This window comes from Macadamia integrifolia, chromosome 11, assembly GCF_013358625.1.
Source record: "Macadamia integrifolia cultivar HAES 741 chromosome 11, SCU_Mint_v3, whole genome shotgun sequence".
Classification (NCBI taxonomy): Eukaryota; Viridiplantae; Streptophyta; class Magnoliopsida; order Proteales; family Proteaceae; genus Macadamia; species Macadamia integrifolia.
Window position 1 is genome coordinate 29,825,142 of NC_056567.1, and position 18,212 is coordinate 29,843,353.

The following is an 18,212-nucleotide window of genomic DNA, read 5'->3' on the forward strand; positions in this document are numbered from 1 at the left end:
CAAATGAAACAAATACATAAACTGAATAAAGCCAAACTGATTTAGTTCGATGTGGTTTTCAAGTCATGAAAAGTATTCAGCTTCGGTTCAATTCCGATTTTGACATATTGTATTTTGAACCAAATCGAAACTGAATAGAAAAACCTGAACCGAACCAAACTGATTGACACCCTCTTTCTCTAATTTATGAGCTTAAAGGTGTAAGAACTTTCCAAACGATAGGCCCAAAAAGAAGATATAAATGTATGAAAACTAAATTACGCCCAACCATAGCAATCGCGTATGGGCCTATCTTGCTACAGAGGAGCCCATATATGCTCTTGTGTTCTTCCGAGTTGTGAGCCTTGTGACAGGAAAAGAAATAGTTTATAGGCATCTTGGTTAAGGAAACAGGAAATTCTCTGGTTCTTCAAATCACTTGCAGGTTTGAAGCGTAGATCGCCTTTACAGTTTCCTCTTCAATCTCTCCAAAGTAAGGTGTGTTGGATCAGAAAGGATTTTAATAGAGAGAGGTTATTATATATTGATAGAAAAGAAACGGAAACAGAAACAGAATCAGAATCGCAGTTGAATCGGCAGGAAGGAGGCAAAGATGGGTTGTAAAATCGTAGATAATTCAGACGACAGGGCTGCGTCGTCTTCGCTCAGTGATGCTTTGCTATTCACTACCATGTGCATTATAGGAGTTCCCGTCGAAGTTCAGGTCAAGGACGGTTCGATCTATTCAGGCATCTTCCACACTGCCTGTGTCGAAAAGGATTATGGTGCGTTCGCCATTGTCAAGTTTCCATTTTCACCAGTATTTGAATCTATATCTTGTTCTCTCATCTATGAATTGTATTTTCCTTAATAGAACTCGAATCTAGGGTGTGTTCACCAATCTATTGATCCTGATTTCTGTACTTTGTTGATGTATAATTTGTATTTGCATTTTCTTTATCATCTTTCTTATTGTCATTTTTATCTAGAATAATTAATCCTTGTTCCAAATATTTATATTGGGTTTGTATTGTTCAGGCATTGTTTTGAAAAGAGCAAGGATGACAAAGAAGGGGAAAAATGATTCCAACTTAGAAATAGGTGCTATCGTTGATACACTTGTTGTACTTTCAGGTGATCTAGTTCAAGTAGTTGCGAAGGTATGTTTATGTATTGTATTGAGATATAAATAATTGAAGTTGGCCCTAGATTCCATTTGCTATATAATGGACTTTATGTTGGACAATGTGCTTATATTTGAATGGTTCCATACATAGGGAGTTATACTTCAGGTAGATGGAACTGTTGGCAGTGTAGCTGAGGATGACATTGGAGCTGTCAATGGATGTGTTCATCCTACTGAGTGTCTGGAAAGTGAAGAAGTATCTCCCATATATAACAAGGTTGATTTGAAAACATCTGCAGCGGATACTACTCAAATAAGTCAAATTAGGTGATTCTCTCTACTCTTGGTTCTCACACATTTTTCTGTAGTGATGTCATAGGTATAAACCACACCACTAGCTATGTTTTGTCATGTCCATTATCTATAATATTTCTTTAACATAAAGGTTGGTTTATGAAGCTAAGTGTGCATGAAAAACCAGCATTGAGAGATTATAAGTTCAATTGAGAACATGCAAAAAATTTGGAATGATTTATTGCTGAGGGGGCAGTGAGCGGGGTAGAATAAAGTGAAAAAGAAGGGTATTTGAACCAGGCCAGGGCTGAGGGGGCCCTCTGTAGTCTTTCTATTCATGGGTGGTGGGCACTGGGCAGGGTCAGTTAAAGCTTTAGTGCTGTTTGGTTTGTCTAGTCAGTTTAGTGTACTTTGAAAGATGCGAAATCGAAGCTTCTGTTGACTGTAACACACCCAGTCAGCCATCTTTGCACTCAAATAAGAAGACCCGTGCGTGATGCACCCAGGCTTCTGGATTTTCAGGCTTGTCAATTCATGGTGTAATAATACTAACTCGTAAAAGGCATTCTGGTAGGAAGGCCGACCACTACATAAGCCGCCATCAGTCTAGGAGAGAAGCAAGCTACTGTTCCACCTTCCCGGGCAGGGAAGAGAATGCAAATAGGCCGCAAATGGTGGTCGTGGTAGGTCCAGAGATCTTACACGGCGGAGCGAACTCTTCCATCCGTAGGGATACTATAAGGTTCGAATTGCTATCTCTGCTAGTGATCATCTTCTTTGTCCCGGTAGAGAACTGATCATCGAGTCACAGACACACTTTCATTAGCTAGTTAATTTAGAAATTCCTATTGAGTTTTAAGAAGAAATGAGAATTTCAGAATTATCCTTCCCCATGGCTTAAAATAGGTGAGCTGCTAGGAGAACACACTCTAAATATGCCTGCTTAGAAAATCATCTTGATGCAAGGCTCAAGATAGGCTGCTGAAACTAACGGATTGGAAGAGTAAATCACACAAGCTCTAACAAAAGCTCAAGATGTGTAGAAATTTCGATTCTGAGACCCCTCATAAATATGAAGATATGTTGCTCAATATAGGTCGGAATGACCTGATTCCAAAGCCTACTGAACAAGGACTCATGACCATACATTTTTGATGGCAAATGTTTTCTCAGAAAAACACTGTAGGGTACTCGAAATGGCTAATGAAGTCAGTGCACAAGCAAGGATAGAATTCTGAAAATAAAATAGATGGAGATGAATTGCAATGGCATAAAACTTAATTCTTCTAGGATGTGTTTGCAGCACCAAGGATCTTGCAACTCTTCTAGCTTTTCTTTGAAATTATCATGCCTGGATAGTGCTTAACATACCCGGATATAACTTTAAGATTGCCAATTAGCTGTTCTTTGAAATTATCTAGTGTCAGTTCATTTTATTTTTGGAAGGAACCTTGGAACCTCATTCCAATTTTCATGGATCAATCCAGGAGTTTAGATCAGAATGAGAATAGATACACTTATGATTTCATAAATGCGAGTTCTGGGGATGGTTTGTCCGGAAAATCTGAAGAGCTGCTTGGCATGAGCAAAGGGGCATTACCTGGAAATGTTGATGCCATGCATCAAGAAAAGGTGAGCTGTTTGATGACTTTATAAACGGATTTTGTCTTAGGAAAGCAAACAGTAGTTCTATCAGTTTTCAGTATATTCCTTATCAAGGAGCACTCTTTTCAGTATTTTTCTGGTTCTTTACATGATCACAGATTGAAGAAGTTTCAACTGTTTCAGATTATGCGGGGTAAGTACTCCTCAGACATGTAAACCATTACAAGCCATAGTTATATAAGTATCCTATTTTGCTTCTGAATGAGATTTGTATGAAGCACATTAAATGATGGGTCTGGAATGCTCTGCTGGCTGCTGAAAGTGGACAGAGATTGGATGGACTGAGTTTTACCATCCATCCATCTCTCCTTATGGGTGCAGTTGTCAGAGACATGTTATTGAAGCTGTCATATGAAAATGTTACCATTTCTTATCTCTATCTTCTTTTGTCTGTTAATTATCTTGAACTCAGATTCCATCATTTGCTTTGTCGACAGACAGATTGGGAAAGAGAGGTCACAAAGGAAAAAAGATCAGTATGACCGGCAGCATGAGGCCCATGAAGAAGATACTGTATGTTAAAGCAACTATGTCTCAAATCTTTTATCTATGATCAAGTATAATAAAAAATAAGAACTCGTATGGTGATGTATGTTTCTGTCTGAACTTTAACTATTTCATATTCTATTGTCTCCTGCAGATTAATAAAGTTCAGAACTCAAGTTCAAGCAGTGAGTCCCGCATCCTTTTTTTACTCTCTAAGGGTTGTGTATTTTCGGATTTTTTTTTTTTCTGAAATAGCATGCTTCCCCCCTCCCCCAGGGTCTTTTTCCTCTTCAGTTTTTTCCTCCTCACTTCCTTTATACTAGAGGAAAAACCTTGAGGTAATCCAATCTGGTCGAAATCATATGGATGGTTGTCAATGGCTTACTATAAAATATGCACATTATACATTTTGGGCTTACATTATTACTAGTCCAGCTAAGAGATCTCCTATGATTATTACCTTTTGACTTATGATTTTCTTTTCTGGAGTAACGTGATGTACTTGATTTTGTGGGGAAGGTTTTTTTCGGGGGGGGGGGGGGGGGGAGAGCCCCCTCTTAGAGATGCATTAAATGCTGGCACCACTTCGATACTAAATTGCTCATTTGCTGTCTATGAGTTATTGTAGACTCTCTCTTACCGTAGGTTGGAAGATTGTTCTGTTTGACCCATTCTGTTTGTTTATATTCTCATGCAGTGGATACCTTCCATACCAAACTAAAAACCGTTGATGGAAAGAACATGGGGATATCATCTAATAATTTTCCAAATGAAGGCTATGGAGCATGTGCTAGCCGCGACCCTTCATTTGTCAAACCGGACACCCAGGACTGTCAGAGGCCTGCTTCGACAGACTTTTTGTTAGATGTTTCAACTTCTTCCACATCAGGTGTTGATGTTCCTCCACAATCATGTTCCACTTCATTAGCTTCATCAACCAGTATGGTCCCACCAAGAGGCTCGGGTTTTAATACAAGTTCCAAGGTGAGGCAGATCATTTGTAGGATTTTTTTTTTTTAGGATTCAAGAAAAATAATATAATCAAAGATAACCACCCCCTTCCAAATGATACATCACAGAAATAAGAGTAATAAAACTGGAAATTGCAAATTACAATGGTAAGCTATTCCCAAATACAGATGGGGTCTGGCCACCCTTTCCTAAGCCAAAATTTGTCTGCCTCTTTATTCACTGCTCTTAGCATTTAGGAGAATGAGAGATTCAGTTGGGAAACATCACCATGCTTGTGAATCAGTCTCATCCAATTACTAATGTTTGCTGAAGCTGAATCTCCTCCCACAAGCACCTGACATTAGCCTATGGATATGGCAGTCTCCCTCCAGATCTACATTAAGAGACCAAAACTCTGCCCTAGTGGAATCACCTTCTATAGTTGGAACTGAATTTACTCTAACAACCTACAATTCCCAAATCTTAGCAATCCTCCTATGCCCCTTATGTTCAATGGACCTGGATTACCCAAAGAATACCCATCAAAGTTCAACTTGACTGTGTTTTAGCTTGAGGAGCCCTGCCAAAAGGGGGTTACCTCTTCCTTCACTATTGAGACAGCCTGCCTTTTCTTTCCACTCACGGACGCCAAAAATATGCAAATTGACCTCCCTTCGTAGAAACCTCCTCCTACCAAAAGGAGCTAGATGCCGATAGTAGTCATAGTTCCTTGACACCCTTAGGTAATTGCACAAGTTATTTGAAAAACCCTCTAGAATGGAGCCAAACTTTGATGTGCAAAGTAGAGGGTGAATCAATTAACCACCCTTTTTTTTCTTGGCACTGATATATTCCATTGCCGCAGCTGAAGACACCATCTAAAATAGAAAATGAAGTTGTCCAATACTTGTGACTTTTGGTTGTAGAGGTGGGGCTATTAGTTTAGATTTTGGACTTTGGACAGACAATATATTGGCCTCTAGAATGATTGATGGCAACTATACGATTTACTAAATTATGTAACTTAGTGCAATCATTCAGTTCTTTTGATAACGCGAATTATTAATCTTTTTTGTGTTAAAGTCCATTCTTTCAATATTTTATGTAGGAATTTAAGCTCAATCCAAGAGCAAAAACCTTCTCTCCATCATTTGCAATGCCTAGAACAACAACCCCTGCAGTGCCAACAGTTGCAAGCATGGCTTACATCCCGAACAACTCGCCTGTGGTGCCTGTTGCTGATGTCCAGCCAGAAATCGGAGTCAGCCCATTTGCACCCCGTTCATCTCTGCCAGTGAAGTTCGTCCAATACAATAATTCAGTAGTTGGAAACGAGGGCAGTGGTTCTCAATATTCCCAACCTGTATGTATTCATTGTTTTTTTCTTTTCTTTTAACTTCTTTTGTTATCAGGTATTTTTTATTTTTTTGTTGTGGTGGTTGCATCTTGCATCATTTACTATTTCTTTTAAAATTATTTTCCATGGTATGTCAAGATAAAATCTGAAATATGTTAATTTGTTTACTTTTGAACTTGAATACCTCTGCATGGTTTTCTCATCCAAACTTCTGGGTCTTATTTTCTTCATGTTTTAGTTTTCGCGATTCAAATATTGGTTGTGCCTGGAGGTCTGATTTCATCATAGTGGAGTGGCCCAGTTCAATTTAATGAGGAGATTATATGCTTGGAGAACTGAGCTTAAATCATTTTATTCTTTAATTAAATTATCTGTTCTTATGACTCATCCAGGAATTTTAGGCCATTTCTTGAAAGTGAAAGTTCATTATCAGTTACTTCGGTTTGGAGGCACGTTCTTTGGCTAGTCATTCACTGAATTTGAAATATCTGCAAGATCTGGGTCACAATTTGTATCGATTAAACAAATCGTTGGACTTCCCAAATTCATTCTCGAAGAGCTTTATATTCTTCTTGCTGAACAATGATTACAATATCAGGCAACCTTGTCATTTGTTGGATTCCAAAATGGACTTGATGCAATTGAAAAAGAAAAAAAAATGATCAAAATAGAAATCATTTTCTTTATTCCATAATGATTTAAGGAGAGTTTCGTTTGTGAATGAAGTTACATGGCAGTTTTTATTATTACTTTACTCAAGAGGGACCAATTTGCAAATAAATATTGAGTAATAGAGCTATTCTGAAATTTTCAAGTTAATTGGGAGCACATAGAAACAAACTCAAGAAGCAAAGGGGTTTTGAGTAATTTTATATAATCTGTCCTTGTTTGTCATTTTGGACAATTTGTGTCTTCTTCTATCTTTGACCAGAAGAGTCACGCTCACACGGTAGACGCAGGTAGAAGATCCAACGACAACTACAGCCTCTTAAATCCATATCAAACACTTTCTGAAACCACAAAGTGAGAATTGCCTAGGCCTAACAGGTTGAATCAAACCTATAAACCTCGATTAAATAGGGATTAGAAGACTTGATTTGACCTGTTTCAGAGGAAATCAAAACTGAGCAGATCTGATTTCAGGGGGTTATGTCACCATTTAAGCAAATTTTTGAAACCAAAACGTACAGAGTTGCACTGGAGTAGGTAAGTAAATTCCCAAGTTTCTGCCCAAACCGATTGAGTCCCAAAGGGTTTTGAGTTCAAAGTTCAGGATGCCAATATCGTTAGGACAGAAGGAAATGGGAAAAAGATACAAGATGGAACAGAGTACAAATAAAAGAACTGCACGAGAAGAATAATGGAAGAATCTAGACAACTTACTGGAGGCGAAAGTAGTAGGACCTGGGAGATTGGGGGAGGAAAGGGAGCAGGTCACTCGACCAATAGCTAAACCACGGCAGTAGAAATTTCAATATTCTTATTTTTCCCTAAATGAAGGGATTACATGTATATATCAAGAAAATAAAACTCCAAAAAACTACTCTCAAACTAGGAAATTAACAACTCAATGCAACCTCCTATGTATATCAAACTCTAAAATAGAATAAACTTGCAATTACAAGAATATCCCCAAATAACTAAATAAACCCTTACCAACCCTTATTGGAGCAAAAACCCGGTTTGGGTCCAGTTCGCTTTGGTCTAGGTTTCGAGATCGGGTCATGCCGGTCCAACCATGGCAGTGCTACTGCGTCAACCCTTAGTGCAGAATTCTCAAGGTGATAATCCTTGGTTATTCAACCATCATACAATTGCTTGTGACCAATAAATGAAGTTAATGAACTGTAACAAACTGAAGAATATCTCACTTCTTGTGGTAGACATTATTGGACCCAATTGATAAATTGTAAGCAACCTGAGATTGTTGCTTTTCTTGTAGTTGACAAATAGAAACCTATTCAGTAAATTATGAACAACCTGAAAATGCTGCTCTTCTTATTGCAGACGATATTGCATTCGACTTGGAAACATTTTATAGTCAAGTTCTCCAAGGTATGGTAAATTATGTGTGCCATGAGGCCCAATAAGAGAAGGCTCCCTTCTTGCGATAGCCAATATTGGGCTCAATTAATAAATCGTAACCAACTTGGAGATGGCTTCCTTTCTTGTGGTAAACAATATAGGAAACCAATCAATAAACCATAACCAACCTAAGAAATGTCTCATAGTGAAGCTATAGAGAGTTTGGCAAAGTAGTAGTGATGTAGATAAGTCACTTAAGGGGCTTATTTTATTGCAAATAAGCCTTGGGTTGGGTTATGTATGTGTTGGACCTTTGATCCCATGGGTTTTCTTTGTAATGGGCTATTTTAATGGGCTTAAAATATGGGTAGAAAGTAGGAAAACGGGATTTAATTCATTAGTTTAGTTAGAGTCCTGTTTTGAGTCTATTTCTTTTGTTATTTCAATTATTAGTCAGCTTAGGTTAGTTAGTTACTTACTCCATGTTGGAGTTATAGTCCTAATCCTATTATGAGTCCAAGTCCTGCTAGGAGGTTAGTTAGTTACCTACTCCATGTTGGAGTTATAGTCCTAGTCCTATTATGAGTCCAAGTCCTGCTAGGATTGTCTAGTCCTATTTGGAAGCTAGCTCCTAGTTAGGATATGATTGTTATTCTGCCCTCTTTAAATAGAGTTGCCTGTGTACTTATAATCTTAGATTTGAAAAAAGGTGAATTGACTCTCAATGTTTGAGAGCCTGAGGGCTGTGTGATCTTCTTCTCCCCACCTTTCTTTATGCGATCTCTCTCTTCTCCTCTATTATGAATCTGATCAAAGAGCTACTGTTAAGGGTTGTTTAGAAGGCACGATAGGATTATTCAATCCTCTTCTTGAAGCTGTTCAGATCACCCAGTTGCTGTTCTTGCAGAAATCTTCAGATTCTCTCTCCTAAGTCTGAAAATCAAGAAGGTAAATATCTCCTCAACCGTCTGTCAAAAGTCTCTCAATTTTTTTGGTTTTTGTACACTCCCTTGGGGCTACCTATACCCAAGAGTGCAACTCAATTGGAGTCCTACAGATCTGGCCGCAACTCTCTCTCCAACCATATTGTAGGCCTTTTCTCTCCTATCGAGTTGGGTTTTGGGCTGGTTTTGCTCCTGCATTGCTATTGTATCCTTGGGGGCTTATTTGATGGTCTTATCTCCTTGTTTCCTGGCCCTATTTGTCTTGTTTGGGGTTTATAAATTGTGGGGGTCAGTTTCTTGTAATCTACTCCTACATTAAGTAGGTTTGCCATAAGGCCATCTGTTAGTTTACTTTATTGTTTCAGTTCTTATACTATGTTTTGAGGTAGTTTATTTAGATATTCTGCGTCTTTATTTTTAATTCCCTTTTTCCTTTTGTTATTTAATAGACAACTTCTGCAAAATTAAATTATTTCAGTTCCTCCTTTGCTTATGTAAAAACCATTCCTCCATTGGCATTACATTTTTTTCCCTGGTTTTGTTTACTTTTACATTATCAACTCTTTAGAACATTATCTTTAGAATGCAAGTTGTGACTTCTCTCTTTGAAACGTTTTGCATCATGCCTCGGTTTGACTTCTGGGTAGAACAGGACAGTTGTCCACATGCACTCTGGAGCATGTGGTGCCATTGCTGGTGGGCCCATCATATAGTTGATCCCACCCAGGAGCTTCTAGTGAATCTAGTGGTTATGAGTTCTTAACCGTCTAATCTTATTCTTTTCAACTCTCAATACTATGAAAAACATTCTAGAAAAAAGAAGTTCATCCTTAAAAAAAAAAAAAAAAAAAAAAAAAAAAAAAAAAAAAAAAAAAAAAAATCCTAGGGAAGAAAATTTTATTTCATTAATCAGGTTTTGGATGTCTCCTAGGTGGACCCATTTCCCCTTCCCTAGCAGATGGTCAACAACTTGCTCTATGCATTTGATAGATCATCCTTCTGCTCTACTTCAGCACTGTTCTAGGTTGGCAATGCGCTGGATCTTAACCCAGTTTTGACTTGGTTATAGCGGATTGAAAGTAGGTAGAACTCGCTTCATTTAAGATCCAGCCTGATTAAGTCAGATCCATTTATTAACCCCAAGGGGGTAGCCGAGTTGGCAAGGGACCATCGCCCCAAAAAGCGTGTGGTTCTGAGTTCGACTCCTCTTACCTCCTTGGGGCCACTCACGCGGGGGTGTTTAGTGCTTTTTATTGTTTTCAGTGAAATTTGAATGGTTCTCATTCAACACTGGTATGACCCGGTCCATGCGGTTGTGGGGTCAGTATGGGCCCGTGGGACTAGTCAGGCCGAAGGCTTGGATACCTGTCAAAAAAAAAAAAAAAGGATCCATTTATTAACTACATAGAGGAAGATCATGGTGGAATGAGCCAATTAAGATAGATAAATGCAAGTAAAGACATATTTTTTGGGGTAGGATTTATATCAGAAATATTTTCTGGATATAATTCGCAACATTTCAGGTTTTCTAGATTCATTGGATCAATAGTTGGATTTCAGATCATCCAATTAATAATTATATCTGGATCCAAATCTTCTAGGACTGTCTGAGTCCATCTAGTTGCAGCCTTACATGGTTGTCTAATATTTTTTAGTTTATTTACTCTGAAAAACTCAAACTTCCATTACTCTACTGCATAATCTATCAAATGCTTTTTTTTGGTAACTTATATCTGTAATTCTTTTTTCGCAATAGATTGTTGGACATGTGGGAAGCAGGCCGCAGCCAGTTAGATATGCTGGTCAATATCCCATCCAAGCAGGACCTCCATATGTGCGTCCAAATACTCAACCTGTAAGTGGTATTGAGATCTCATCTACTTTGGTAGCTGAATTGTCTCCCATGTGGTTGTTATGTGTTCAGTTGTAGAAAGATCTGGTGGCTTCTTACTATGTGGATTCATGATCTTTTCAGTGACTTGGGTCGTTATAACTTGCTGTTTTATTTTTCATTTGCCAATTATTTATCAGGTTATGTTTGGACGACTCGGACAGCTGCTCTATGTGCATCCAGTTTCACATGTAAGACATGATAATATGTTATATTCCTTGATCTTAACCAAATAATAGAATTGCTTGATGTAGTCATGATTAACATCATAATGAGGCTGAGGAGTTATTTGTTCCTTTAACTTATCCAAATAATAAGGGAACAAGACTCTTCTATATATCACATGGGTTTTGTTTTGACATATGTTGAAACCGAATATTTCAAGAAATTTCGGCGAGAACTTAAACCTTGATTCTTTTTTGACATCTTAAGTTACTAAATATGAGAGGTATTGTAGAAGCTGGAATTTTAGGTATTGTGCTGGTAGAAAATCTTACATATGTGATGCAGATCAAAGCTTGAAGAAGAGGACAAAAATATGAGTCAGAAAATACCGTCACAAAACACTGTTCATGTGACACTGTTCACTTGAACAGTAACTTGGGTCCATAGCTCCGATTTTAGTTTCCTATTTAGTTTAGTTTAGTTTAGGTAGTTTCTATTTTATTTCTTTCTTAGTGAGCAAGTTAGTACATAGTTACTAAATTTAGTTAGTTTCTATTATCATGTTAGTTTCCTTTTTGGTTTTGTTTCAAAATTGTAAGGTTGTACCCTCTATTATATAAGAGGAGTTGATGTAATACTTTGATAATTAATGAAAGAAGTTACAGCCATTGTTGCTCCTTATACCTGAGATTGGATGTTCAACAGCTGTGGGTAAGAGCCCAGGCTGCGATAGCCATTCCCTTACCCCCCCCCCCCTTCTCTTTTCTTCCCTTCTCTGTTTACCTTTGTGAGAGAGTGATTTGAGGGCAAGTTTGCTATACATTCAAGCCTTGAAGACCACCTTTGTTGAAGAACAAGTGCAGGCCCAGAATCAGAATTCGATCCCAGTTGTAACAGAGTGTTCTCTTTGGTTTGAACTTCAAATCTACCATTTCTGAAAGCCAATCACCAAGCCCTTTTAGGGTTCCATTCCAGCCACCAAAACACATGTCTTGTTGGGTTTCTCTTCACAACAGGGAAAGATAGGCGAGATCTAGTGAGAAAGGCAAGAAATCTCATCTAAATGGGTTTTAAAACATCATGTGACTTGGTCGAGTCAAGTTGAAACGGAGAATTGAACCAAAATCTCAGCTGAGACAGATTTTGAGCGAGATATTGTCGTTTCTAGTATCGCATATGGTCTCAACTCACCAAAGACAAAAAATGAGACTTTAGCGAGATCTCGCCAAGACCTCGAACTATGCATAATGTTCTATTGCCATCCCCTCCACCCCCATTTGGGTGTTGGTACCTGCAGATTTGGTGCCCCTTAGATTTGTAACTTGGAGGCAGAAGCTTTGATCAACAGCTTATTCTTGTACATTCCTCATACATAAAGTACAAAAATATACGTGGTAATTGTTTCCTGTGAACCTTGTCTAGGATGCAAATTTACCTTCCTATACTAATGTTTGTTAATCAATGATAACTGATGTTTTAGTTCACCATGACGTGTAGTGTCATGATACTTGTATGGTAGTATGTCGCCTATTTCTTTCATTTTAAGGCTTAGTATTTTACTTGTTTCTGTTTGTTCTTTAATAGGCTAAGAACATGATTTCTTTATTGAAAATATTTTGTTTTGGAAGGATGCGGTTCAGGGTGCAGCTGCAGTTTCACAAGTATCTACACGCAACCTGTTAACTTCACATCAGGCTCATTTTCCAAAGCACCAAGGTATGAATTAATTTTACAGTAAATGATGAAAGCCATGCTAAATTCAAGTTGATTATGTTTATCTTCTTCCTTGGAGAAAGACAATCAAACAATTCCCGAATATGATCTTTGCAGATTGGATCATCCACGTAGGATACAAAATAAATCCTATTGTGGTTCAGGAAGGAAGAATTCTGAAGATTTCTCATCCCATTAGGATAAGTGGAATCATTTGATATCAATGTTAATATCTTGTTACCTGCTAAAGAACCAAGCAGCTAAGCAGATCCATAAACCAAGGTTCAAGGTTCCGGTTTCTACTGGGATTTCAACCTTGGTTGAAGCCAAAATATACGACTGAAATGGAACCCAAAAAATATACAACTGACCAAGCCGAAATGGCAAGGCAATATGTTTCATTTCCGTGAAATAACAAAACATTGAAGATCCTTCAATTTGCATGTCACATCATTTTGCTCAATGTCGAAATGTCAAAATCTCAAACCTTGCCATGAATACAAGAATACCTTACCCATACATGATAGAACAGACCTATTGAATCAACTTCAATCCTCCACTTTCTGGGTCGTATGTCCCTAGAATCTCATGATGTTGGTAAATTTAACAGTTGATGGACTTAGCTGAAATTCGGACATCTATAAGTAGAGGTGTTTTAGACCATTTGCTTTAGACAGTTTGATTCTTCTGGATTTTGGGACCATGGAGAGTCTTGATTCATTAAGTATAGGCCATTCCATTTATGTTTCTGGTTGCTCAGCACATTCGGTCTCTAGTTTTACAAAGTAAAGCCCCCAAACCCACAACACCCCCCCCCCCCCCCAAAAAAAAATAAAAATAAAATAAAGACTGCTTGCTGCGAAATAGCTGCAACCATCTCCCCATTATTATTGGGGTCATTTATCATATTGGACGTCTCAAGTATCAGTTTGCTAGACCGTAAAATGGTGTCCATCAAAAACATAGCTAAAATATGTGAGGCATGAACACTGGTGACTGTTTGGTGATGAAGGACCCCTATCTGTATTGATCATATTAGGTCAAATGTCAGCTGGGATTCCTTGGTAGGCTAATACATTTTCGATCTGCCTCTTGCATGTTTCCATATCTATTCGTTCTGGGAAAACCTGTTAAAGAGATTAGATAATCCTGATCTCAATGGTCCACCCTGTGAAGAATCGCTCTCTATGCTCACTGCTGAATTCCGTTTGTCTTCAAGAACACCAACCCCCCCTCCAAAAAAAAAAAAAAAAGGCGTCAGCTTTTTTATTCAAGTATTCATCTGTCAATCTGTCTACAAATTTTAATCATGATATTCAATTTGTTAAATGACAGGAAGTGGAACAGCTCCAGCATTGCACCTCTGTGTAGCTCCTCCATCTATCGTGGCTGGTGGACAGCATCCCTTTGCCATTCCAACTCCCATTCAGCTGTCACAGTCTCCTTTCCCTACTATTCAGCCTGTCCCAGTACCTGGTGCCAATGGTTTGTTTGGCAGTAAGTTCCCATGAGTGTGTATTCTTTCTCATCTCTACCTGTTTTTTTTTTAAATGAAATTAGGGTTTATTATTCTTTATTAGAGAAGTACCAGGTGCCAGCATTAGTTGTCAATGACTACCTTGTATTTTTTCTTTTACTGGGCTTTCAAACTGTAAGAGTGGTGGTTTTGGCAATGAAGTTGTTATTTATAAATGTAGAGTATTTGAACTGTCGGATGAAAATTCAGCCGATAAGATATTGGTGATGGTAGTAAAAGAATGGTCTTAAAACTCATATTTCCCATGTTGCAATGCATTAAAAATACCATGCCTCAGTTTATTTTGATGTGAAGTATTGACAATATTTTGTAGAGAATTAGTTTACTAGTGAGAGCTGGATAATTCTTTTTAGTTATCCAAGGAACTATGGAATGAATTGAATATTTGGATCATATGAGCTATTTTTCCCAGAAAATTTGCTTGTCCTTTTCGTAGCTGTCAGTTTGTGCGTGTGTGTGTGTGTGTGTGTGAGAGAGAGAGAGAGAGAGAGAGAGAGAGAGAGAGAGAGAGAGAGAGAGAGAGATTAAGGTTTTTGGGAACATAGAAATAAAGAAAGAAAAAAAGAATTCTGCATTTGTAGAAGTTTGGGCCTCCTTTGACTTTTGGAGTCTATCTGCAGACTTTTGAGGTGCTTTCAATTTTCAACTCAGCTATTCAATGAGAATTGTGAGGCAACAATAGCCAAAATATTGTGGTCTGTTCTGTATGGTGATCTTGTTTTAGGCCTCTGTTTTGGTTAGGCCTTTCATAACTTTGGTTTCTGAAAGAGATCATTTCCTGTAAACTGATATGGTTCCAAAGTTAAGATTAGTGGATACACTCAAAAGTTTGATTCCGACGTTTTATGATAAACACTAATAAATGGAACAGATGATTGCATGCTCCAGTTGAACTCTGCTAAGAATGCCCGACATTCAAAGTTGTAAATTATTGACCAGGTAGCTAATATGGGTATTCTACAAAACAATAAGAAACCAAGGAGCAACCGTAGTGGTTTGTGCCTTACATATGATAAGTTTCCAGGAAATCTCCAATTATTTTCAATTCATAGTCTTTCTTAAAGCCTTTGTAGTTGCTGAACCATACCTTAGTTCCAGCAACTAACAAAGGCTGCAAAAAAAAGACGGCAGCAATACTTCTGAGGTGAACGGTCACTAATATTTTTCATGAGGTAATAATTACAAAAGTTTGGTCTTTAAGTTTAAAATTTTACTTTTCTTTCTTTTAATTTCTCTTTCAATCAAGCCGGAGCTTTTATAGAAAAAATTGGACTGATGCAGTCTGCACCATGGCTTCAAGTATGGATATCATATTGGCTGTATTGTATTGGTATCGGCTGAGACTGATCCCCAATACTTGACCAATCTAAATTGGCTATCCACATCATTTCAGGGGTATCATATTGGCTGAGACCAATCCCCGATCCTTGACCGATCCAGAACAGTTATCTGCATCATTCCAGGGTAAAAACAGTACTTTTCTTAAAAAACAAGGGGCAAAACTGACTGATACCCACCAATCCTCTCTGACATCAAGAACTAAATCCATGGCCCGCCTGATATAAGAAAAATGAGGTAGAAAAATGAGGTTCCTTGAGCTGTCGTGTTGGGCTACTATTGACCCAGCCCCAGATGGGCTTAATAAAACTTGAAAAGTTTTGGGGCAATGTACTTCATGTAGAATATTTAGTGAGTTTTCCTCAAGCCACGGTAAAGGGGAGCATTCGTAAATGGTGGATGAACCTTACACTACAGGTATAGGAAAACTTTCTCCTCAAAATATAAAGGTACAATTCACAGCTCGGAGTAACTTCACTTTTGGCCATTGAAATACTAGTTTTAAAGGTTCAACTTGGTGGGCATATAGTGAGATCCAACCCGAAAACATTTGACTCTTGGCCATTGCCAGAGAGGGAACCTTCCCATCAAATATTTGGTTGATCAAAGATGCCCTGCAAATGACTTAAGAGAGGCCAAACCATGCTGAGAGACCAGTAGTTTTTGCTTGACTCCACCATCCTGTGACATATAGGTACATAGATCTCATTTCCTAATGCATCGTTCCAAACATTGTAAACCATGTCCACCCTCTCCCCCTCCCCTTTCCCCTCCTCCTCATGTTGGAAATCCGAAATGCCCTTCACTATACTGAGAGTCCCATCCAAGAGCAATGACCATCCATAAAAGACAGTGAGTGAAGAAAAACTTGGTCCAAACAATATTGTTTCCTCTTTCAGTTTCCAATGTCTCAAATAACTGGAAATATCCATTCACTCTTAACCCTTTTGAATGCAAAATCAGAAATCCATGTATAAGTAAAACCCCCCAAAAAATTTCATCCTATAAGAATTTTCCTATAACCCTTACCGTGAGTAGTATCATTAGCTGTATTTGTCTTCAAGGCTTGATTGAAAATTTATGTTAGAGCATGCTTTTGCTTCTTCACGATCTCAGGCGCCCATAATATCAGTATATGTCAATTCCTTTGGATCACTCTGAGATTGAACACTAGAAATAGTATCCATGGAGACACTATCTTCATTATGGATGGGCAGGGTGGAGTTAGAGATTTGGTGCTCAGGCACTTCTTTTGGAAGCACAGATTGTGCAGTCTCTGGCAGAGCTCCCAAGTCAAGCGACACAGCTGGAGTTGTTCCTTTCTGCAACATTTGGGACTGTTCACTGGAAATAGCATTGTCAGAGATACTATCCTCATTCTAAACGGACAAAGCAGAGTAAGAGATTTGGGGCTCAGAAACTTCTTTTGTAAGAATGGATTGTGCAGTCGCTTGTTCAGCCCCTGTGCCACATGCAGTTGGAGTGGTTTTCATCTCCAACATCTGTAACTGGAAACTGGCATCCTTAGAAATACCATCTTCATTCTGAATGGACATGGCAGGATTGCTTAATTGGGGCTGAGGCCCTTCTTCTTGAAGCACAAACTCTATAGCCACATGCACAGCTTCCATGTCGTGTTGTGCAGCTGGACTTCCTCTTTGCAACATATCTACTGGTTGACTGGTCTGTGGGTCAGACATTGCATGTCCCTCAGTCGATTCACAGGGATCAGCTATTGGCCCCCCCATCCAAATGCGAAAACTCAGCTCTACTTGGAATCACATCCAAAAGTTTAGATGCTAAATCTTGTGGTGTGTCACCTTTTGGAGAAGCCTTATTTTCCATTATGGTGGTCACTTCATTATCTGGTTGGGCAGCTACAGGCTAGGGTGGATCTGACACTTGGAAATAGTTTAGGTTGACGTTGGAGCATTTCATTGTATCATCACCATGCAGGCCAGGCAGAAGCTCGAATATCATCGTATGCTGTTGAACTTGAGTTGGCTGGTCCATTGTTTCACTGCCTGGCAATTTCTCAACAGAAGGTTCAGTAGGAGGGGTAAATTTTGAATCCTTAGGTGCGTTTGTATTATTCAGGGGCCCCCTAATTAGAGCTGCAGCTTCATTTTTCTGCAATTACTCACCTAGTTCAACAACTCTGTCATGCTCCAGCTGCAAAGGTTGGGTTGCAAAGGGTTCATCCTTAGGCTCAGGCTGTATAACTTGCTCAAGCTTGTTTAGGGAGACTTGGTTGGAACCATGAAGTTCTGGTGTAAGCCGGTAAACCTTATCATCAGGCAATACATTGGTCGACTCTCTATATTCAATCTGAGATGATGCTCCTTGCAGAGAATCCTCAACCACCTGAATGGCATCGCCTGATGGTCCTTCAGGTTCTCTTTGGGGAAGATCAAACTTGTTGGTGGTTGATTTCCTAGCCTGTGTCTGGGATGCTGCTGCCTGCAAAGGAACATGGATCACCCGATTGATATCACTTGGCACTCCTTCAAGTTCACTTGCGGGAGGTTCAGACTTGTCAGCCTCTGTCTGGGATGCTGCTACCTGCAAAGGAACATGGATCACTCGATTGATATCACTTGACACTCCTTCAGGTTCACTTGCGGGAGGTTCAGACTTGGCATTTGACAACAAATCAATTGACTTTCTCTTCCCTATCTGAGGTGCTGCTGTTTGTATATAAACTTGAATCACCTGACTTGCATCAACTGGAAGATCAGGCT

The 18,212-nt window shown here is 38.8% G+C and overlaps 1 protein-coding gene across 3 annotated transcripts; it reads left to right on the forward strand.

Annotated features, from left to right (window-relative positions):
• Positions 1-174: 174 nt before the first annotated feature.
• LOC122093811 (polyadenylate-binding protein-interacting protein 3) lies at positions 175-14,369 on the forward strand. Of its 3 annotated transcripts, none has more exons than XM_042664304.1 (13): positions 175-764; positions 1,018-1,139; positions 1,257-1,432; positions 2,887-3,031; positions 3,163-3,197; positions 3,502-3,577; positions 3,705-3,735; positions 4,248-4,534; positions 5,610-5,864; positions 10,584-10,682; positions 10,859-10,909; positions 12,524-12,599; positions 13,932-14,369. In XM_042664304.1, the coding sequence occupies exons 1-13, from the start codon at positions 593-595 to the stop codon at positions 14,105-14,107; spliced, it is 1,701 nt and encodes a 566-aa protein (XP_042520238.1). In that variant the 5' UTR covers positions 175-592; the 3' UTR covers positions 14,108-14,369. The 3 variants fall into 3 exon arrangements, with proteins under 3 accessions (XP_042520238.1, XP_042520239.1, XP_042520236.1); XM_042664302.1 differs by having other exon boundaries at positions 192-764; positions 12,512-12,599; XM_042664305.1 differs by lacking the exons at positions 2,887-3,031; positions 3,163-3,197 and having other exon boundaries at positions 186-764; positions 12,512-12,599.
• The last annotated feature ends 3,843 nt before the right edge of the window (positions 14,370-18,212 follow it).

Coding starts and splice junctions, on each gene's coding strand:
- LOC122093811 (XM_042664302.1), top strand. CDS start 593: ATGGGTTGTAAAATCGTAGATAATTCAGACGACAGGGCTGCGTCGTCT. Junction 3,736..4,247: donor TCAGAACTCAAGTTCAAGCA/GTGAGTCCCGCA, acceptor ATTCTCATGCAG/TGGATACCTTCCATACCAAA. Junction 5,865..10,583: donor GTTCTCAATATTCCCAACCT/GTATGTATTCAT, acceptor TTTTCGCAATAG/ATTGTTGGACATGTGGGAAG.